This window comes from Phyllopteryx taeniolatus, chromosome 12, assembly GCF_024500385.1.
Source record: "Phyllopteryx taeniolatus isolate TA_2022b chromosome 12, UOR_Ptae_1.2, whole genome shotgun sequence".
NCBI classification, from domain to species: Eukaryota; Metazoa; Chordata; class Actinopteri; order Syngnathiformes; family Syngnathidae; genus Phyllopteryx; species Phyllopteryx taeniolatus.
Window position 1 is genome coordinate 25,063,207 of NC_084513.1, and position 23,555 is coordinate 25,086,761.

The 23,555-nt window shown below is 45.7% G+C and overlaps 1 protein-coding gene across 4 annotated transcripts; it reads right to left on the reverse strand.

Annotated features, from left to right (window-relative positions):
- Positions 1-7,156: 7,156 nt before the first annotated feature.
- trim45 (tripartite motif containing 45) lies at positions 7,157-23,322 on the reverse strand. 4 transcript variants are annotated; one of them, XM_061793091.1, is made up of 8 exons: positions 22,658-23,322; positions 20,926-21,214; positions 20,719-20,864; positions 19,176-19,492; positions 17,081-17,210; positions 10,646-10,760; positions 8,593-8,719; positions 7,157-7,663 (listed from the first exon to the last, which is right to left on the reverse strand). In XM_061793091.1, exons 1-8 carry the CDS (start codon positions 23,116-23,118, stop codon positions 7,509-7,511), a joined length of 1,740 nt encoding a protein of 579 aa, XP_061649075.1. In that variant the 5' UTR covers positions 23,119-23,322; the 3' UTR covers positions 7,157-7,508. The 4 variants fall into 4 exon arrangements, 3 of the variants coding, with proteins under 3 accessions (XP_061649075.1, XP_061649074.1, XP_061649077.1); XM_061793090.1 differs by having other exon boundaries at positions 8,535-8,719; XR_009791206.1 differs by having other exon boundaries at positions 7,642-7,663; positions 8,593-8,809.
- Between the last annotated feature and the right edge of the window lie 233 nt (positions 23,323-23,555).

The window sequence follows — 23,555 nt, forward strand, 5'->3', positions numbered from 1 at the left end:
GGAGGACGAGTTCTTTTTTACCACTGAAAAGATCCTGCATGAAGCGACTGTGGCAACGCCAAAAACGGCAAAATGTGGAGAGACATTGGTGCCACACAAGCTTCCGTGCTAACTACCCGCTGGGCAGCGCAGGTCCATGAGTTGAGGGCAGCTTTGTGCAAACAGGAATCTTTTTCACACAACCGCTGAAAAACGCCCAAAAGTAACTGAAGCCTCATTTTCGAGCTCAACATTTGAGGAAGAAAAATAAGACATTTTCGAGGAGATCATCAAAGAAGCAATGATGAAAATTACAAAAACAGCACTTAAAGACGAGAATCAGTGTAAAAGGTGGTTCACTTTCCTTCTGTGCAGATGGTGCTGAAAGACAATGCTCATGCATCTCAGACTTTTGACAAATTTTCAAAACCACAAACTAACCTACAGTAGATATAAAACGTTTACAAATACCCTGATCAAATGCAAGTGTGTGTGTGTGTGTGTGTTTATATTTTGTGTGACCCATAACCTCTACAACTGAATTGATTTTTTAAAAAAAGTATTTTCGAGTGCAAGTAAAAACAAACAACTGAAATATTGTGCACAGTACAGTAGGCCTCTGATTAACCACAAATAAATTTCAGCTATTCTAGGAGGCTTTTCCTGACCTTTTTTTTTTTTGTCTGCTTTTTAGCGGAAGCCTTGTCACGGTTTGAAACCAAATGTGTTAGACAGGACCTAAAATCAGACTGAGACAGAAGAAGCCGTGGGAAGGGGATTTATTGTGAGTTGTGCGAGATCCAGAATCCCGAGGCGTGATCGTGGTCTGAGGGAGCAGGAACGTGCAGGAGGCTGAAGAGCGAGCAGGTAAGTGAGCTTTACAGGGTGGTTGAGGCGGACGATGTTGCTGGAGACACAGGAAGGCACTGGAGGAGGAGGTGAAGACATGAGGGTTAAGTATAAGCACAGGTAATTAAATGACTTTCTTTGACAAGCAATACTCAGACAAGGAGTCGGCTGATGTACCACGGACGGAGGTGCGGGAACACTCTGGCGCTTGAATACTGGGAGTGCCAGGCTTAACTGCAGTGCTGATGGAAACTAGGGGTGTCATGTACAAAAGGTGCGTATGCACAAAAACGTGGCGTACATTCTTTTTCACGGCAAAGTTCAGATGCATCACGAGTGAAATGAGCGCGGAAACGTGTGGTGGCTCACACCAACTTCATGGCCGGGGTACGTACGTTTGTACAGCTGTTGGTCCTTTGGCGACACTTTGAGGTGATGCTGGGAAACTGTTATAATAAATCTGCACATCAGAGACACATGAACAATTTATGCCCTGCAACATTTGATTTCAACAATGTAATCATGGCCAGTGTAATTAATGAATCACTAATATTTGTGAGGACACCTATTAATTGGTCAAGGCCACACAATGAAGGTATGGGAAAGAGTAGTGGAGGCTAGACTCAGGACGGAAGTGAGTATTTGCAAGCAACAGTATGGTTTCATGCCTAGAAAGAGTACCACAGATGCATTATTTGCTTTGAGGATGTTGATGGAAAAGTACAGAGAAGGTCAGAAGGAGCTACATTGTGTCTTTGTTGATCTAGAGAAAGCCTATGAAAAGTACCCAATCGCAGGGCACATACAAACAAACAACCATTCGCACTCACATGCACACCGACAGGCAGTTCAGAGTCTTCAATTAACCTACCGTGCATGTTTTTGGGATGTGGGAGGAAACCTCGAAACCGGAGTGCCCGGAGAAAACCCACGCAGGCACGGGGAGAACATGCAAACTCCACGCAGGCGGGGCCGGGGATTGAACCCGGGTCCTCAGAACTGTGAGGCTGACGCTCTAACCAGTGGTCCACCGTGCCGCCTGGCAGATAAGTATGTTAGAATAATACAGGACATGTACGAGGGTAGCAGAACAGCGGTGAGGTGTGCTGTAGGTGTGACAGACAAATTTAAGGTGGACGTGGGACTGCATCAGGGATCACCCCTGAGCCCCTTCCTGTTTGGAGTGGTGATGGATAGGCTGACAGATGAGTTTAGACTGGAATGCCCGAGGACCATGATGTTTGCAGATGACATTGTGATCTGCAGTGAAAGCAGGGAGCAGGTGGAGGAACAGTTAGAAAGATGGAGGCATGCACTGGAAAGCAGAGGAATGAAGATTAGCCAAAGTAAAACAGAATATATGTGCATGAATGAGAGGGGTGGTGGGGGAAGAATGAGGCTACAGGGAGAAATGATACCAAGGGTGGAGGACTTTAAATACTTGAGCAATGGTGAGTGTGGTCAGGAAGTGAAGAAACAGGTCCAAGCAAGTTGGAACGGGTGGAGGAAGGTGTCAGGTGTGTTATGTGACAGAAGAGTCTCTGCTAGCATGAAGGGCAAAGTTTATAAAACAGTGGTGAGGCCAGCCATGATGGATGGATTAGAGACAGTGGCACTGAAAAGACAACAGGAAACAGAGCTGGAGGTGGCGGAAATGAAGATGTTGAGGTTCGCTCTCGGAGTGCCCAGGTTGGATAAAATTAGAAATGAGCTCATCAGACGGACAGCCAAGGTTCGATGTTTTGGAGACAAAGTTAGAGAGAGCATACTTGGATGGTTTGGACACGTCCAACGGTGAAATAGTGAGTACATTGGTAGAAGGATGATGAGGATTGAGCTGCCAGGCAAGAGAGCTCGAGGAAGACCAAAGAGGTTGATGGATGTCATGAGGGAAGACCTGAGGGCAGTTGGTGTTCGAGAGGAGAATGCAGGAGATAGGCTGACATGGAAAAGGATGACGCGCTGTGGCGACCCCTAAAGGGACAAGCCCAAAGGAAAAGAAGAAGACCATACATACAACATTTCCCATGAACCTTAATCTCACAGGGCTGAGTGTAGATTACTGTATGAACACATTTGTTGTGAGTTCTAAAAATACATGGTATTAACCTTGTGTGGTGATCAGAGTCAACCACGTGTGCTCCCAACACCCCTGAGAGAGCAGGGTCACCCATGATTGCAGCGATTCTCTCCTCGAACGGGGTGAGGCCCTCCGCGCCGATTCCGCCGCCTGTTTTAGGCACACTTTAGCGGTGGGCAGCTGTTCTCCGCTGCACATCCACCTTAATGTCTGACCGCTTCTTTTTTAGTTCAGCGTGGGCTGTTCTGAGTCCACAGCACTGACAGACGCACACACGGTCCCATTCACTCCTCTTCCGCTTGTTGTTAACGCCAGAGGACAGCGTGCCAAAGAGGATTTTCTCGCGCATCTCCACTTCATTGAGCACTATCTCAACTTCACATTCAGGAAAATAATTTTTCTTCATTACCTTGTTCATTTTCTTTTTTTCTAATCATGCAGAGACTGGGATCTCAGCCTCCAGCATATACTGTCTCTCCTCCGCCTTCTGTAAACAAGAATGCGATAAGCCTGTATTCGCCTCTGCCAGCCGCACTAGCGCAAACAAGAAGTAAAACTGGTGGTTTGGGTAATTGGAGCAGAATGATGGGTGGAGTATTAAGTCCAGACACCTCTCCCAAATTGCAAGATTTAACTGAAGGGGACCTGTATGCCATGATGGAAGTGGCAAATGCTTCATATGAAGGTGAAGGAGGCAGAGAAGGCAGAACGATTCTTGTTGACAGACCTTGGTCAAAAGAAGAGTGTGTGAAAGCGGTGGAAAGCTTAACACCTTACAAAAGAGATGTAGAAGAGTGGTGGCGTGATATGCAACAACTGGTTTGAACATATCACTGAAATAGAATGAGATCAGAAGTAAAAGAGTGGATTAAGAAACATGATGTGAACCTGGCCACTCAAAGATTGGATGAGTTCATGAATCATGCTGGACGAGCTGAAAGTGTAGGACCAAATCAAAAGAAAAAGAATGTAGTGGAGAAGACATTCTGGTGTACTGAAGGAGAAGAGGAAGTCAATTATGTTGGAAATAGGGGAAGAGAGGGTTGGAATCAGTCAAAACGGAATGCAGAAGGTTGCTGGAATTGTGGCAAAGAAGGACATTGGGCAAGAGATTGTCCTCAGAAAGCAAATATAGGAAGTTCAGCATGTCTGAACACAGACAAATTGTCAAAGATGACATACAAATAGAATATAATACAAAGCAATTAGAACAAGTAGACATACAAGCAGAAGAGGTTTATTTCAGTTCAAAGACGAAACCTGAAGTTACTCTAGAAGTAGCTGGACAAAGTTACAAGTTGTTGTGTGATTCAGGAGCATGTAGAACAGTGATAAGAGAAAAAAAAAAACACAATGTAGAAATGTCTAAAGAGAAAATCATTGTTAGATTTGATAGTGGAGCAATAAATATAGACAATATAGAAGATACAATGACAAAAAACAATTTGCATATCACATTGCGATACAAGGAGACCCCTGGTCCTGACACCAAATATGAACATGAAGTCATGAAATTAGGGCCACAAACAGCGCAATTGCGATACTTGTACTGGAATGAGACTAGTGCAGTACTAGCAGTCGCTTTAAGTGACGAAGCAGAAAGACCGTTTTGTAATCGTACGATTACACACGTGTCTCTAATGACAAGCGAACATGAGACATGGGTAGATTTAGGACTTATGGCAGCTTGAGGTCAAAGAGCTTCAGATTGGGAGCCAAGGTCTGGGAAAAGAAGAGACTTTAGCCAAACATTGCAGATGTGGAAAATGTACTTCGGATGGCATAGAAGAATGATGCCAGCGCAGCACATTGCAGACGCGGTATGACAGCAATTTTGTTTTACAGCTAAGCAGCTAAACCAGCTTCCTGATGAATTATGGACAAAAAGCAGCACTGATGTTGGCCTAATGATAACATGTGAGCCAGTGAAAATTAGAGCCATAAATTGGTCATGGACCGTAGTTTCACGACCATCAGGCGCACCGTATTATTAGGCGCAGGCATGGTAAAACATACGCTAGGATGCATGCACGCTAAAACAATGTTTTTAAAAATGATGGCAAGCTCCGAGTTCATTTGCTGCACTTGGTTTTTCACAGCGGCTGTGAGATGGGCGCGCATGGAGTCACAGATCAACAGGGACGGTGACGCGTGGAAAAAAAAAAACATCCGGTCTCTTTACGTACACCTCACTCAGCCACTCTCTCATTTTCTCCTCGTCCATCCAGCCCTTTTGATTGGCCTTAACGATGACGATGAATTCTCTCGCGGCTGCTCGATTCCCATGTTCCTCCGCGTAAGTGACAGCTTGCAGTTTAAACTGTGATTCGTAATCGTGTCTCTTCGTAGGTGCCATTTTCGGGGGTCCTCAGCCAAACCGATGTTGTTTTGCACAATGCACATACCGGCGCTATATACCTCCTGGGGGCGTGGCTTTAGCGTCCTCCTTCACGCACCCTTCCCCCTTTACGTCCGCATGCTATCCTCAGCCACGTCCGCTTTTCCTCTATATAAGCAGCGTGTCGGCAGGAAATGCTGTCAGTCAGTCAAGCGGAGCGCTCATCATAGTCACACAACAACATTTACAGATTTTGGAGCTTGGTGCACACATAAGGCGCCCTGTCCATTTTGGAGAAAATTTAAGACTTTTAAGTGCGCCTTATGGCCGTGAAAATACGGTACGTCAATGATAAAATACATGTGAAATGTGACAGAATGATGAATCATGTATTTTTATTGGATAAACAGGAGGGAAATGATGGGAAAAATTGTATATATTATTGCATAAAAATACAGTGTTGCTGTAACTGCATTAAGATGATAGCACCCTTGTTCACTGGAAACAAGAGCAGTTTGGAAAAGTACTACAATGCACAAGGCAATAAACCGCCACACCTCCAGGCACTGACCACATCTTGATAACAAACAATTCCTTAAAAGGTCATGGAATGTGATACCACCTACTCAAGCTTAATGAAAAGGGCACAGGGGAAGCAGACGTCAGAAGATTCCAGATCGCTGAGAGAGCGACTGCTTCTCCTTTTGCCACAAAAGATAAGTTCTGACTCCGGTTGTGTTCTGTCTCTCTCGTCTCATGCTAAAATGAGAATATCTGGAGATTTACAGAATAACCCTGACCGAGCGTACAGCACGTTTCAGTAGGAAATCCACGCAAGTCTTTGTACAGTTTGGATTTAGGTTCAACCTTGGTTTCATCAGCCCATAACACATTTTACCACATGCGTGGGGGAGATTTTGTTATGGTCCGATAAAACCAAGGTTGAATTTTTGCCCATAACACAACACCGCTCATCCTCGAAAGAACACGCTACCTATGGCGTAGCAACATCAGGCTTTGGGGCTGTTTTGGTTCAGCTGGAACTGGGGCCTTAGTCAAGGCGGATGGAATTATGAACCGTTCAAAATAGCAGTCAGCATTAAGACAACAACCTTCAGGCTTCTGCTAAAAAGAAGCAAAAAATGTCAGGAAAAGGTTACTGGAACATCTGAACTTTATTTGGAGTTAATCGGCAGCCTTTAAATGGTTTCACGTGTGTGATGAGTCCCATTTAATACGGGTTAGAATGTGATTGGGTCCCACTAAATTTTAAACACAGCCACATTCCCATTTAAAGAGGGTGTGCACACTTGTGCAACCACATATTTCAGTTGTTTGTTGTTACTTCCCTTCTCAAAAGGATACAAAGACAACTCAATCAAGTTGCAAAAGATGTAGGTCACATGTTTGAAAAGTTGAAATATATTGTCTCTTTTTTATATCATGGAAAATCTGCCATTCCAACAGGGGTGTGTAGACATTTTAAAGTCAGTGTTCCCTGTGCTTTTTGAGATTATTTTTTTTTAAATCCAATTTATATTTAAGTTATGTTTGGTTTTTATTGACAGCTGGGGGCCCAAGAGCATATGTGGCGGCCCTTGGCTTCTCCTTTGCAAGAATCCAGCCTCGCTTGTAACAACGCGATCCTTACAGCACGATATTCACGAGTAGAAATCAACAGCGGTCAACAGTAAAGTGAGAGATGGAGGAACATGAGCATTGGTTGTGGAAGAGCAGGCAGGGAGATGGAAAAAAAATATTAAAAATCTCTCCTGCCACCTGGTGGTAAAACAATGAACAAACGCATGATTCATTTCTAAAGGGAATTTTTTGTCTCGGACAACTGAACCAGTCAAGGTAAAACCAACCTAAACTAATGCTTTTTTTACATCAGTAATAGCAATACAGTATTTCATCATACATAAGCCATACACTTTATTGTTTATTACATTGTAGATTGTTTCAGTGCAAAATGTCTATTGGATGATTGTACAGTGTGTAATAACAGCATTTACGACATGTAGCGAGCGGCATTTAGAAACAGGTGCACCTTATTGCAGAAATTCCGCATAGTTCTAACACACTTGTCATCAAAATATGAAACTGTGATCATGTTAAGGCAAAGAAAGAGAGGTTTTAAACTGTAAACATGGCATCAAATACAATATTTGCACCAACTATAATGGAACATTTGGCAGCATTTCCACAGCTAAAACCATAGAGTATATCCTAAAATACCGTCATGGACCGCTTTGTCCAACCTCAGAGCTCCACGGTGCGCAAGTGTTTCCCCGCCGAGACGGCTCGGATCACGCCGGCCGGTAAACACTCGGACTTCTCCGCGGTGCTGCCGCAACACGACCAATGCGGCTTTCCGGGATGACCCTTGTGGCTGTGACCGCACCCTTGAAATCCTCCTGCGCGCACAAGCAAAAGTCATTCGGTCTATGAGACCTCTGGCAAGGCTGAAACTTTGTCGCCCTGTAAAATTACACTCACAGCTGATATGTTTACATTTTATACCCAATGTTACCTGCTTTATGTAATTAATACCCGTCAGGAGTTATTAAGATCCTACACAAGCAGAAGAAAAAGAAAGAACAAAGACAATACACTACCACTACTGACACTGACATTTCACACAGAAACAATTCAGAGCAGGCGTCACCAACGTGGTGCCCGTGGGCACCGTGTCACCCGCAGGCACCCCATGCCTGTTCTAAAAACAGTTCACCAGTCCGTTGCTTCTTCATTTTTTTTGTGTGTTGCTATTCTTTAGAAAAAGTGCCGCTTAACAGTGTGCTGTAGCTAGCATTTTTGTTGCTTTCATTTTTAATTTGGTGCAAAAAATAATAATAATTCTGGATTCTGAGACCTCTGCCCATTTTTTAGAATGTTGCTTCTGGACTCTGGAACTTATTTTCTGAACCCCGTTACATTTCCACGTGTGATTTTTGCACAAATAATTGTGCTCTACATTGAGGACAATCTGGTTCTGCTTGATGCTTTTTGCTCTTTTTATTTACCTTTTAAAAAATATTTGTTTCTTTTTGCACATGCGTTTGTGTTCCCCGTGTTCAGGTGGAGGGAGGGGAAAATTAGGTAAAGAAATCTGATGTTCTTGTGTTTATATGTGCCTTTTGACTTTCAATTTAAAAAAAAAAAAAACTAGTTTGTTAGTTGAGTGCAACAGGATTAGCGAGAATGTTATAAGATGTACTTCAGCTGCAAGCCTTTTCACTTAACTATTTGTGCTGCTGTGTGTACGTTCTTGATTGTTGGACTCACGATTTATGATGATGCTGAGCGAAATAAATCACATTCCAATGTTTGGATCTCATCGTACCGGGCATAGTTCCTGGACAGCCACATCGAGCCTCCTTGGCTCCTCCGCTGGAGCAGAAGGAGCAGCAGTGGAACACTCCGGTGTGATGCCTCAGCTTCTTCTTCACTATCAAAACAAATGGAGAACCCTGCAGAACAGGACACAAGTTGCTCGATGACGTGAACTGCTATCGATGCCGACGGGCCGTTCGGCTGCCGACCTCTGCTCCAGAGGCGACCTGATCATTAGAAACAATAGCGTTATGGCGATGATATTGCGCAATAATCACATTTTGACCTTTCCTGTCTATTGGTTTCTCAATACGCTTATCCAGGGGTGTCCAGCCGGCATTGTTCTGCCCGTGAGGTAAGTTTTAGGAGACTTGTGTAACTCCTGCAGAAGCAATGCCAATACAATATGTATCATATCATGTATTGTTTGTCAAGTCATTTCATGTGCACATGTAAAGCTAAAAATGAGTTTGTGAAGAAAGTTGGGACGCTCAGATAAAAATGGTTGGGTTACGTCTTCCCGGGCATGTTCTATGGGGTGACCTCATATGACCGTTGCCTTAATTATACCACATGACCTCGCGTAACACTGTCAGACCTTACGTGACCCTGTCTGGCCTCGTGTGAGCATTTGAAGCGCCAAACTTTGTTTTATAACCCTTTAAAGTACCAATTTTATAGCATGTGATACTTTAATTATTTTATAACCGTTCTATTGTTTTATGACGGTTAAAGGGAGCCGTAACGATGTCACATACTCAAAACAAACCCATAAAGGTCAAAGCCATACACACAGACTGTCAAAACAAGGACATACATGTCATGGGTCATTAAATCACTCGTTTGACATAAGCTGCCTTCTATTATTTTTCATAGTGTATACAGCATACATAAAGACGACACGCCAATTTCCATCCCCAGTAAAAACAAAAATAAAAGATAAAAAATAAGGCGGCACGGTGAACGACTGGTTAAAGCGTCTGCATCAAAGTTCTGAGGACCGGGGTTCAATCCCCGGCCCCGCCTGTGTGGAGTTTGCATGTTCTCCCCGTGCTTGCGTGGTGCACTCCGGTTTCCTCCCACATCCCAAAAACATGCATTAATTGGAGACTCTAAATTGCCCTTAGGTGTGAATGGTTGTTTGTTTATGTGTGCCCTGCGTTTGGCTGGCAACCAGTTTAGGGTGGACCCCGCCTCCTGCCCGATGATAGCTGGGATAGGCGCCAGCGCTCCCTTGTGAGGATAAGTGGCTCAGATATTTTTAAAAAGTCATATTTTTAGTGGCGTTCCTCAGGGAAATGTTTGAGGTCAATTCATTTTCTAGTTGAAAGGATGACCCTCCCTCAACTTTGTAGGTACACTACCAATCAGTGTGGACACAGTTTCTCTTTTAATAACACTAGAAAGTAGTCAGTGGGGTCAAATTGTGGAACAGGTTGGAGGTGAAGCTGACGCAATGGCCAGATGTTTATCGACTTGAATCAGGGTTCAAAGAAACGGCTACGTCACAGTACAAGCTCGAGGCAGGGCTTTGACTGTGGTGTTTTCAGGGATTATTATTTGATATTTACTTTTACACATGTATGTATGGAGACATGTCCCGAGCCAACTTTTTCACTTCAGCTCCGATTCCGGAGCCTCGAATTTTGGCCGATATCAGCAATAATCAGACATACATATATTTGTTGTGTAGAATGTTAGAAAAGGCTTGATGAAGTCATATTACAGAAACAGAGAACAATAATTAGCACACTGACCCACTTATTATTAACCAATGGATTACATTATTATACATACATTATTAACCAACGGATTATATAAAGTAACTTTAAAAATAAAAATGTACTACAATTGCATAAAATCAATTACCGAAACACATCACATGATCAAACTTTTCTGCCGGCGAAACGCTGAACTGACGCTTGTATCAATACGACTGACTGTCGAGTCGGGTGGCGAGCAAAAGTATAGATACTCCATGATGGTGCCCCTGGCTACTGTATCCCAATACGTTTGAATACATACATAAAGTAGCTACGCTTAGTCACGTATTCATGTTGTACCTTCACGTGTTGAGCTTTGACACAAACCCACACGGAGTACATTCCGGCTTCGCCGGGTGTGTAGGAAACTTTGTAAGAGCCGTCGTTGTTGTCCACCACTGTGCTTTCCACCACACTGAAAGAAAAAGTACAGTTCCTTGAAAAGAAATGGCACATACGTCAAAACCAACATGAACCACTAACATTGCTTAATACATCCCATAGGAAATCATAGCTCATCACCTCCACATATTAATAAACATGCAAATGCAAATTGAATGCTTATTGCTTTTGACCTTTCAGGGATGCTACATGTGCCCTGTGACCGTGAACAGGATAAACAGTATAGAATGACTTCACACAAAAGAATGGGCAAAAGCCCAAGCATTCTTCGATGGTACCATCAGTAAACAAAACCTTTTATGTCATTTGACCAAGACAGAACGATTGAGAAAACAGAGTAAATGACTTCATTCAATGATTTTCTTCTTGCGGGGTGGTCCGGGAAGTCTTCTTCTCTACCACTGTAGTTTGAATTTGTGAAGTGTCCGTCGAAAGGAGGACACTACGCAGGTTAAACGGCTATGAAGGGAGACCAACGCCAGCCGTAATTTACATTTCAACAGGTGGTAGAAATTCAGACATACTAGTTAAACATAACCATTGAGGGACTGGCTAATTAATTCAGGAGTGAGCAATTATTGACATAACGTAATTTCTCGTGTATAATGCGCACCCATGTATAATACGCAGTCCCAAAGGTGACCTCAAAATTCTGGAAAACCCTTCTATGTATAATGCATTTGTATTATACATTATGACGACGACAAAAAATGGACTCAGGTTTCCCTTGCCCGGACGCGGGTCACCGGGGCCTCCCTCCGGAGCCAGGCCTGGAGGTGGGGCTCGAAGGAGAGCGCCTGGTGGCCGGGCCTGCCCCAATGGGGCCCGGCCGGGCTCAGCCCGAAAGGGTAATGTGGGTCCCGCTTCCCGTGGGCTCACCACCTGTGGAGGGGCAATAGGGGTCGGGTGCAGTGTGAGCTGGGCGGTGGCCGAAGGCGGGGACCTTGGCAGTAGCTTGTGTGTGAGGTCGAGAAGTTCCGACTAGATATAGTCGGACTCGCCTCCACGCACAGCTTGGGCTCTGGTGCAAGTCCTCTCGAGAGGGGTTGGACTATCTTCCACTCTGGAGTTGCCCACGGTGAGAGGCGGCGAGCAGGTGTGGGTATACTTATTGCTCCCCGGCTCGGCGCCTGTAAGTTGGGGTTCACCCCGGTGGATGAGAGGGTAGCCTCTCTCCGCCTTCGGGTGGGGGGACGGGTCCTGACTGTTGTTTGTGCCTATGCACCAAACAGCAGTTCAGAGTACCCACCCTTTTTGGAGTCGTTGGAGGGGGTGCTTGAGAGTGCTCCCGCTGGGGACTCCATCATTCTGCTGGGGGACTTCAATGCTCACGTGGGCAAGGACAGTGAGACCTGGAAGGGCGTGATTGGGTGGAACGCCCCCCCCTCCCCCGATCAGAACCAGAGCGGTGTTCTGTTATTGGACTTCTGTGCTCATCACGGTTTGTCCATAACGAACAACATGTTCAAGCATAAGGTTGTCCAAACATGAACTTGGCACCAGGACACCCTAGGTCGTAGTTCAATGATCGACTTTGTGAATGGGTCATCGGACTTGCGGCCACGTCTTGGACACTCGGGTGAAGAGAGGGGCGGAGCTGTCAACTGATCATCACCTGGTGGTGAGTTGGCTCCGATGGTGGGGGAAGATGCCGCTCCGACATGGCAGGCCCAAACATATTGTGAGGGTCGGCTGGGAACGTCTGGCGGAATCCCCTGTCAGAAGGAGTTTCAACTCCCACCTCCGACAGAACTTTGCTCATGTTCCGGGGGAGGCGGGGGATATCAAGTCCGAGGGGACAATGTTTCACGCCTCCATTGCTGAGGCGGCCGACCGGAGTTGTGGCCGTAAGGTGGTTGGTGCCTGTCGTGGCGGCAATCCCTGAAGCCGTTGGTGAACACCAACGGTGAGGGATGCCGTCAAGCTGAAGGAGGAGTCCTATCGGGCCTTTTTGGCCTGTGGGTCCCCTGAGGCATCTGATGGGTACCGACTGGCCAAGCGGAATGCAGCTTTGGTGGTCGCTGAAGCAAAAACCCGGGCATGGGAGGAGTTCGGTGAGGCCATGGAAAAAGACTTCCGGACGGCTTTGAGGACATTCTGATCCACCATCCGGCGTCTCAGGAGGGGGAAGCAGTGCACCATCAACACTGTGTATAGTGGGGACAGGGCGCTGCTGATCTGCGGGACATTGTGAGCCAGTGGGGAGAATACTTCGAAGACCTCCTCAATTCCACCAACACGCCTTCCCATGAGGGAGAAGAGTCTGGGTTCTCTGAGGCGGGCTCTCCTATCTCTGGGGTTGAGGTCACCGAGGTGGTTAAAAAGCTCCTCGGTGGCAAGGCCCCGGGGGAGGATGAGATTCACCCAGAGTTCCTCAAGGCTCTGGATGTTGTAGGGCTGTCCTGGTTGATACGCCTCTGCAAAATTGCGTGGACATCGGGGACAGTGCCTCTGTATTGGCAGACTGGGGTGGTGATCCCCCTTTTTAAGAAAGGGGACCGGAGGGTGTGTTCCAACTACAGGGGGATCACACTCCTCAGCTTCCCTGGTAAGGTCTATTCAGGGGTGCTGGAGAGGAGGGTCTGCCGGGAAGTTGAATCTCAGAGTCAGGAGGAACAGTGTGGTTTTCGTCCTGGCCCTGGCTGCCCTTTTTCATCGATTCTGCTCGTAACTTTTATGGACAGAATTTCTAGGCGCAGCTGAGGCGTAGAGGGGTACCGGTTTGGTGGCCTCAGTATTGCATCTCTGCTTTTTGCAGATGATTGTGGTTCTGTTGGCTTCGTCAAGCCGTGACCTCCAAGTCTCACTGGAGCGGTTCGCACCAGAGTGTGGAGCGGCTGGGATGAGAATCAGCACCTCCAAATCTGAGACCATGGTCCTCAGTCGGAAAAGGGTGGCGTGCCCTCTCCAGGTCGGGGATGAGATCCTGCTCCAAGTTTAGGAGTTCAAGTATCTTGGGGTCTTGTTCACGAGTGAGGGAAGAATGGAACGGGAGATCGACAGGCGGATCGGTGCAGCGTCTGCAGTGATGCAGACTTTGTATCGATCCGTTGTGGTAAAGAAGGTGCTAAGCCGAAAGGCGAAGCTCTCGATTTACCGGTCGATCTACGTTCCTACCCTCACCTATGGTCACGAGCTGTGGGTCGTGACCGAAAGAACAAGATCCCGGATACAAGCGGTCGAAATGAGTTTAACTCTGCAGGGTGTCCGGGCTCTCCCTTAGAGATAAGGTGAGAAGCTCGGTCATCCGGGAGGATCTCAGAGTAGAGCCGCTGCTCCTCCACATCGAGAGGATCCAGATGAGGTGGCTGGGGCATCTGATTCAGATGCATTGTTAGATTCCGGGCACGTCCCACCGGGAGGAGACCCCGGGAACGCACCAGGACACGCTGGAGAGACTACATCCTTCGGCTGGCCTGGGAACACCTCGGGATCCCCCCGGAAGAGCTGGATGAAGTGGCTGGGGAGAGGGAAGTATGGGCGTCCCTGCTAAAGCTACTGCCACCGCGACCCGACCTCGGATAAGCGGTAGAAAATGGATGGATGGATGGATGTTCAAGATTCATAGCAAGCATGTGTAAGCTACTTGAGCAACATGAAAACTCTTAAGCCTTGGATCAATGCGGCAGTTCATTGGCTGTTACAGATGCACGATCAAAGCATGAGCTCACGCAAAATCTGCTTTTTGCATGACAACTCCCAATACACAGACAGCAGAGGATACACACACATACATTAGTGTTTCCCACGGGACCGCGGTCTAATATTTGTGTTGGTGGGGACCCGGCGGCTGTCCGGGGGCATTGGGGGTTGGAGCGGGGGTTAAAGTTAAACGAATACTTCCAGAATAACTTATAATAAATTTAAATATTTCAATAAAAAATATAATTGCTTTAATAAATAAATAAATACATACATACAAATGAATTAATATAAAATGTTAATTTTCCATTGATAGCACTGGAACATGCACGATGTAGTGTCGTCTTACTTAATTGGCATACCGTAGCTTTGTAAATAATACAAATTAACAGTAACTTAAGTTATATCTGCAAAATATTTGACTGTGACTATGAAGTTTGTCTGCAACAAGCGGTGGCTGAGTAAAGGGGTCATTTCTTTTATATAATTTAAAAGACAATGGAAACATCATCCATCCATCCATTTTCTTTTACCGCCTATCCTCACTAGGGTCACGAGCGTGCTGGAACCTATCCAGCTATCTTCGGGTGGGGGGCGGGGTACACTCTGAACCGGTCGCCAGCCAATCGCAGGGCACATAGAGACAAACAACCATTGGTGCTCACATTCGCACCTACGGGCAATTTAGAGTCTTCAATCAATCTACCACACTTTTTTTTGGGGGGGGGGATGTGGGAGGAAACCAGAGTGCCCGGAGAAAAGCCATGCAGGCATGGGGAGAACATGCAAACTCCACACAGGAGGGGCCGGGATTTGAACCCCGGTCCTCAGAACTGGGAGGCAGATGTGCTAACCAGTCATCCACCGTGCAGGCCAATGGAAACATGCTCAGATAAAACAGTTGCATGTACATTATATTGCCAAAAGTGCTCACCTGCCTTGACTCAGATATGAATTTAAGTGACACCCCATTCTTAATACAGAGGGTTTAATATGACATTGGTCCACCCTATGCAATTATAATGTCTTCAATTATTCTGGAAAGGCTTTCCACAAGGTTTAGGAGTGTGCTTATGGGACTTTATGACAATTTTTCCAGAAGAGCATTTGTGAGGTTACACATTGATGTTGGATGAGAAGGCCTGTCTCTCAGTCTCCGCTCTAATTCATCCAAAAGTGTACTATAAAGTTAAGGTTAGGATTGTGCATGCCAGTGTAGGTAATCCACATCAAACTCTCTCATACATGTCTTTATGAACCTTGGTTTGTGCACAGATTCATAATCATGTTGGAACAGGAAGGGGCCATCTCCAAACTATTCCCATAAAGTTGGACCTGTACAAAACATTAGCCCCTGAGCTCCAGTGTAAGGAACTCTGAATGCTTCAGCATACAAAGACATTTTGGACAGTCAGACTCGCCGTGCTCATTGCTGCAGTCTTTTTGTGGTATAGTCTTAAACTCAGAAGATCCTGACAACTGTACGTAGGCTTTTACCAACACGGAGTGGCGTTTCCAAGCGAAAATACACACAAATACAAACAAAACCAGCACCGAATGTGTTGTGACGAGACGCCATTATCCGCCAGCAGCATCACTGGGGTGGGGAAGGCTTGATACTGTCTCAAATGTCTATGGCTCTGATACTAGAAGATCGGTTCTCAAAATTAAATACCGATACTTTTGATACTTAAGTAATTTGAGGGATTGTATTTTCAGTATCGTATCAGAAAGGAAATCAGTGGTATGGATCATTGGAAGATACACAAAAGGAGCACATCGAGGCACAATTTCAGCGTCGCAACAAACAAAATCTAATTGCGGCGGCCAATATTTCTTCGTGGCGGCCCGCCACAAATAAATATATATATGTGGGAAACCCTGAACATACAGCACATACAATCACTTAAACGGAACGAGGGTAAAAGTGATGAGAAGTCTCTTTTTCATGGTAAGGACATTAGTCAACTCATTAGGAAATTCCTAATTTAAACCATTAAAATTATTATAGTTTTCTATGAATGACAGTGTATCCATATGTTGTGCATCTTGGGTAAAAGATGTGTTTGAGGTTTTTTTTTTTCCCAAAAGCTGATTCTGCATTATTTGTGCGTACGCATGGTCTGAGGGTGTTCTAAATTTGTTTGCAGAGTACGAACAAAATCAAATACGAACATGTTGATGGAAATCACAGGTTTGCTCGTCAAACGTAAGTACGCACAATTTAAGCACAAATCTGTGCTTATGCACAGTTAGTGAATGAAGTCCATTGACTGGGAACTGAACCCAAACTACCTGCACCGAAGTCAAGTGAGTATACTAATACCCCATCAGTAACATTGGTTCCCAGTCTGTCGCTTTACACGTGTCTACTTAGTCACCTCACAGTTTTGCTATCTTTTCCGGAACCATTTACGAAGTCCATTCGCAATTTCTTCCTCACCCAGTTTCCACTGGATTCATTTGTATTTTTTTAGCCAATAACAAAAATACATACATAAACCTTGTGGTTTATATCTGGCAGCACAACCCCAAACAGGTCAATAGTAATCACTCGTGTTCTGCCACCCAGAAGTACCCTGGCGCCTATTGTTTACAAACATTTTGAATTGGTCTTTTGCGAATGGATGGGTGGGTAGGTGGATGGGTTTGATGTATGCATGGATAGATAAATAGTTCATGTGTCCTCACCAGTTCTTCTTCTCTCTGTGGATGATGCTGACCAGGACGTGATCCCCGCCGTGTGCCATCTGGTCCTCGGCGGAGTCTCGGCAAACCAGGGTAAAGTGAGCCTGCTGGCCCTCATTGGCCTGCTGTAGACCTATGAACATAGCAATGGGTGGGGCAGATAAATGTTTTCATATTTGGGTTGCACACCACATAGAAAACCAGATCACACATATGCAGGCATCCAGCGAGATGTCAGAGCAGATGTCAAACAGTGCTGGGCCTCTTGATCTGGGGGATCAAGAGGCATAGCCAGGATGACGAGCATCCCTCCAACAACTAGAAGAAGAATGAAGAAGAATCATCTTTTATTGTCATGAACATGCATGCATGCACGCACACGAAATTTGTTCTCTGCGTTTAACCCATCACAGTGAACACATACACATGTTAGTGGAACACACTGGAGCAGGGGGCAGCTGAAGCGCCCGGGGAGCATTTCGGGGTATCAGTGTCTTGCTCAAGGACACCACAGCCGTGAGTCCGGGGGATGTTGGCGGATGGTCCAGTCGGGGTTTTGAACCTAGGTCCCCCACGGTGGCAGGCGATGATCTTAACCATTGGGCCACGGCTGTCCGTAGTTGACATTTTTTCTCTGCAGCGGGGCTTTAACCATGACCCTCCGGCTCCAAAGCCCAAGCCCAAGACTCAATACCATCTGACTTTTTCAAAGCTATTGCAAAGTCTGTGCTAGCTGATTTGCAGGAAATAATTAATTGCTCACTTCAGTCAGGTGAGTTTCCTAAAGCTCTTAAAGTAGCTCCCATTAAGCCAAAAATTGGAACGGTGGGCACTTCCATGTCAGCAAGCTATAGACCCATCTCAAATTTCCCTTTCATAGCCAAGATTGTTGAGAAAGTTGAGAAATTGTGGACGTCGTGTCCTCCGGGCCAAAGAGGAAAAGAGCCATTCGGACTGATATGGACGCAAAGTTCAAAAGCCACCATCTGTGATGGTCTGGGCCTGTGTTAGTGTCAATGGCTTGGGTAACTTACACATCTGTGAAGGCACCATTAATGCTGAAATGTACATACAGGTTTTGGAGAAACATATGCTGCCATCCAAGCAACATCTTTTTCATGGACGCCCCTGCTTATTTCAGCAAGACAATGCCAAACCACATTCTGCACGTGTTACAACAGCGTGGCTTCGTAGTAAAAGAGTGCGGGTACTAGACTGGCCTGCCTGCAGTCCAGACCTGATCAGGGGGAGTGTCGCTCCCCACAGGATGCTGCCCTGGGGGTCTGTCTATATGGCCCATATCAGAAACTGCCACTGAGCACTTGGATGTTCTACAGCACTACTGGCAAAATATTCATAAGAATGATGAAACCAACATTTAATCATTTGAGAGGAACACACAACGCCATGTGTGGAGGAAAAATGTCACAGCACACCAACATCAAAACCTTATACCAACTGTGAAGCATGGTGGCGCATCATGGTATGGGCATGCTAGAGGAAATTGAGGCCATCTGTTCAACAGTTGAAGTTCAAAACAGAATCGAGGTTGCAACAGGACAATGATGCAAAAAAAAAAAGAAAAGACAAAAGTAAATCAACACCAGAATGGCTTCAGAAGAAGAAGATCAGTGAAACCAGTCAAAGCCCAGACCTCAACCCAATTGCGATGCTGTGGCATGACCTCAAGACAGTTATTCACACCAGACATCCCAGGAATCTTGTGAACTGCAACAGTTTTATAAAGAGGAATGGTCCAAAATTCATCCTAATCATTGTGCACGTCTGATCTGCAACTACAGGAAATGTTTGGTTGATATTATTGCTACCAAAGGAGGGTCAACCAGTTATTAAATCCAAAGGTTGACTTAATTTTCACTCCCTGTCCTGTGAATGTTTACTTGTTATGGTCGAAAAAAATACAAAAAATATAATTGTTTGTGTGGCATTAGTTTAAGCAGACTGTTTGTTTATTCTTGTGATTTAGATGAAGATCAGACTACATTTTATGACCAACTTATGCAGAAATTGAAGAAACTGAATGAGGTCCAACCACTGAACTAGCCATCATTCTAAATTTCTGTTCATAACGCCTCACCTTCTCCATCTATAGTGCACTTGCTGGGGTCCAGAGCCTTAAAATGGATCACGCCCACCATTGGGTAGCCGCTCACCTCCCTCGCCAGCCCCCGGGGATCAAAACGAATACCAGTGCCGTCATCGGGTATGAGCGCCGCAAGCTGGTCATCAGAGCTGCTCTCCACCAGGCTGCTCAGCCTCCGCAGCGTCACACCCTTAGCGCTAAGGATCTTGGCATCCGAGCCACACCTCAGCAGCCTATCCGCGAAGTCCACACTTCCCCGGACGTCTGACAGTGCCTGCTGCAGCTGCGCCCTCTGCACATGCAGTTGGTTCCTGTCAAACAATGGGAAGGACTCCTAAATGAACAGCATTCAAATTGTCATTCAGCATGTTAACGCTCAAAAGAGTTTTCAGCATATCAACAGCCAAGATTTCATTCAAGGAGGTAGGGGGTTTTAATACTAACACGTTGATTTTATGTTTTTTGCTCATGAAAATTAAAATGGCAGTCATTTCTAATAATAGCAATCAATTTTTGAGCAATTGGTAGATAACTAATTGCCTCTAGAACGGCCCCTATTCATCGCCAAAATTTACCATTATAAAACTATGAAACTACAGGGGCAGCTTAAAAACTCCACTGTGACACAGTAAAACTATTCCGGCATAAAAGGGATACAGAGCCTCCATTCTGCTTGACCTAACAGCCGAACAGGACAAAAAAAATAATAATAATAACCTGCCTAACAAAGTCAAGTAGACCAAAAGATCCTCAAAAGCTAGACATTATGCCGAGATCTAAAGAAATTAATGAACAAATGAGAAAGAAAGTAATTGAGATCTATCAGTGTGGAAAAGGTTATAAAACCATTTCCAAAGCTTTGGGACTCCAACGAACCACAGTGATAGCCATTCTCCACAAATAGCGAAAATATAGACCAGTAGTGAACCTTCTAAGGAGTGACCGGCCGACCAAAATTACCCAAGAGCGCAGCGATGACTCATCCAAGAGGTCACAAAAGACCCCACAACAACATCCAAAGAATTGCAGTCCTCACTTGCCTCAGTTAAGGTCAGTGTTCATGACTCTACCATAAGAAAATGACCTGCTTAATAAAAGCTGCTTTGCAAAAAAAAAAAAAAACAATGGGGAAAAGAGCAACTTTTTCGACAGCAGAGGGCAATAATGGCCAAAATGGCCACCTTCTGGAATAGGTGAAATTTGATGGATGTATCTGTGCGTGCAATGTGTCATCTAGCATGTCATCCCACATACAGTATCATCCAGCGTTTCAACATCCAACATGTCAGCATCCACATAATCCAGCATGTTGATGTCCGGCATACTGTATCTACTTTGTCAACATGTCATGCAAGTATTCCTGCATTCAACATATCACCATCCAACATCCAGCATGTTATCGTCTGACAAATGCTGTGACATGTCAACATCCAGCATGTCATCCGTATGTCAACGTGTCATCCAACATATCAAAATATAATATGTCATCTAGTATGTAATCCAACCAATCAATCCTGTCATCATATTGGTATCATACCTGCGTTGGAGGTGAAGCTCCTCCAGGCGACGCAGCAGGGCCAGGCAGTGAGCTTCCACCGCACAGGCGTAGCCTCGAGCAAATGTCCTCACCTCATTGGCTGTGGCCTCCACTCTTGTCTGCAAAGCTTCCTGGGAAACCTCCACCTGGAGAAGGTTGTAAATGTTTACAAACAAAAGAGGAGGCGCCAAAACTAACTCGTCACACCTTCTGCAGTGTTTGCTCCAGTCTTTGCAGGTGAGGTCTCAGGCGGACGGTGACCAGCGTCCTGATGCGGTCTCCGTGGCACCCGATGACTTCGTGGGCGGGGCAGCAGCGGTGCTCAGAGTGGAGCGATGCGGCGCATTCCAGGCACACTGGCACATCACAGGGCTTGCAGAAGAGGCGCAACTCCTGGCCAGGATGGAGGGAACACAGGACGGGGCGGCAGAGGCGACCCTGAGCCTTGAGATCCTCCAACCTCTGAATGGAATGACACGCTGTCCGTGTCTGACGCCTGTGGATGACAGCATCAATGTAGAACAGGGATTCCCAACACGTAAGAGATCATCTGGTGAGCCGGAGGAAATGATCCAATTATACCTAATTGGTCCAAAAATTCTTATTTATTTACTAAAAATAACATATCTTTGTTCATCTATACCAAGTGTTACCAAGGTGGTGCCCATGGGCACCAGGTAGCCCGGGAGGACCACATGAATAGGCCACAAGCCTTTCCTAAAAATAGCTCACCAGGGCATTGTGGACATTGACATTGTGATTACCTAGGAATGTTGGAGAATTGATCATTTGAAAATGTAAACACTTGCAGAGATTTCTGGAAATAAAGTGTTGCATAATGATATTCATCTGTACCTACCTTTTTAAATCATCATTGAGAAATCATGAAAATGATCAGTGTCTTCCCACAGATAAATATAATTAATTATAAATATATATTTGAGGATATATACAGGGGCTAAAATACGTATTTAACACGTCACCAGAATATAGTCTGGACAGATGGAAGCAAAATTGAACTGCTTGGATGCAATAATGCACACCACATTTGGAGGAGAAATGCCACTGCACATCACCCCAAAAACACCATACCAACAATGACGTTCGGAGGTGGGAACATGATGGTGTGGGGCTGCTTTTCAGCAAATGGTACTGGTAAACTTCACATTATTGAAGGAAGGATGAATGGGCAAATGTACCGAGACATTCTTGACAAAAATCTGCTGCCATCTACGAGGATGATGAAGGAAACTCTCAACAGCTTTCAAAGATAAAAGCTGCTAGAATGGCCCAGCCAATCACTTGAAACCAATTGGAAATCTATGGAAAGAACTGAACTGTGTGGCTATTCTTGAGCGCTTCGTATCCTTGGTGGGTGAAGAGTGGATATTTTATACATGCATTTCAGCACGAAATATATGAAAATACTGTGATGTACACTGGTCCAAAAAAAAAAAAAAAGACATATGCACATATTTTGTCCCCATTTAAAATGGCATTTTTGTCATACATCTGGGCATGTTGTCCTAGATGGCCCTCTGGCAGTGCTGATGAAAAGTTTTTAAAACCCCTCCATCATTCAAGTTGCCAATCTAGGAGATAAACTGTGTATCCGCCTGTTCCCATTCATATAACAGAATAATAGCAAAAACAAAAAATACTGCATGAATGTAATAAGGATGATTAGGAGAGGTATTCATTTAAAAATACATTTGTATATGTTTATTTTGGAGCTTTTTTTGGGACCATAGTGCACTCCGGGCTCTCGTTCGGTTTGTTTCGCAATGAGATGTGCGAACACCTCGAGAGCAGTTGTTCTTTAACTGCCATATTAGTCAATAGACAAGCCATCGATTCAGTGAGCGAAGAGGCAAGACAAATAGTTAGCGTCGTAGAAGAAGAAGAAAGCAGAAGAAGAAGAAGAAAAAAGGAGGACGACCTGTGCGCCTGTAAGCAGAACTCGCACAAGTTGACACAGCAGACTCGGCAGCGGTTCCCGGCGCCTCCTTCGCCGCACAGGTCGCACCCGAGCGGGCCGTCGCTTAACAAAGTCTCCGCGAACACTTCGTCCAGCGCCAGGTGGTCGGTGCTCAGCCCGCTCGGCCCCGAAGGCGGAAGGCCCGCCTCGGAGTCGCAGTCGGGGCAGAGCACCGTGACGCGGACGCGTGCGGCGTTCGCCTTTGCCTCCTCGTTCGTCGTCGCTCCTCCGTCCCCGCGGGCGCCCACCGAGAAGGGCTCCAGCTGGCGGATGCAGTCCAGGCAGAAGGTGTGCAGGCACGGAAGGATTTTCGGCTCCCGGTACAAGCGTTTACACACGCTACAAACCGCCCCGGGGTTCGCGGACGCTCCGCCTTGCTCGCTTCCCGAAGCCGACGCCAGCTGTTCTTTTTCTTCGGACATTGTTGGTGCCGAAAGGCAAAAAGAAAAGCAAACTTGTGTCCCAACTCGGCTCGAAAGCCGTCAGTGCGTCGGTATGTCCGCAACCGTGCGAACCAAACTTTACTCTCAAAACAAAAACACGTCATCCGTTCGAATCCCAGCGGAATGCACTCCTTGGTGCGTTCAAGGCCCCGGTGGGACATAGGACACCTCGTCATCGGTGAGCCAATGGGAAGGGGGGTTGGGGGGGGGGGGGGGGACCCTCAAATTCTACTCCGAACATGCGCATACCGGCCCCCTCTACTGGCAGGAGTTCATATACCAACTTTTCATACTATAGTTCCACTGATTCTACATAATGCATTATTAGTGGATATATTATCTCGAGTTATGTTTACACATAACTGCGGACCTTTTACAAGTTGAGTTATCTTAGTTGTTTTTTTTTCATCTGATTT

What these genes read in the sequence shown, in the direction of transcription:
- trim45 (XM_061793090.1), bottom strand. Translation starts at nt 23,118, where the DNA reads ATGTCCGAAGAAAAAGAACAGCTGGCGTCGGCTTCGGGAAGCGAGCAA. An exon ending in TCAAAGCTCAACACGTGAAG is followed by an intron (nt 8,720 to 10,645) that starts GTACAACATGAA and finishes CCTGTTCTGCAG; the next exon opens with GGTTCTCCATTTGTTTTGAT. An exon ending in GCTCAGCATCATCATAAATC is followed by an intron (nt 7,664 to 8,534) that starts GTGAGTCCAACA and finishes TTGTGCGCGCAG; the next exon opens with GAGGATTTCAAGGGTGCGGT.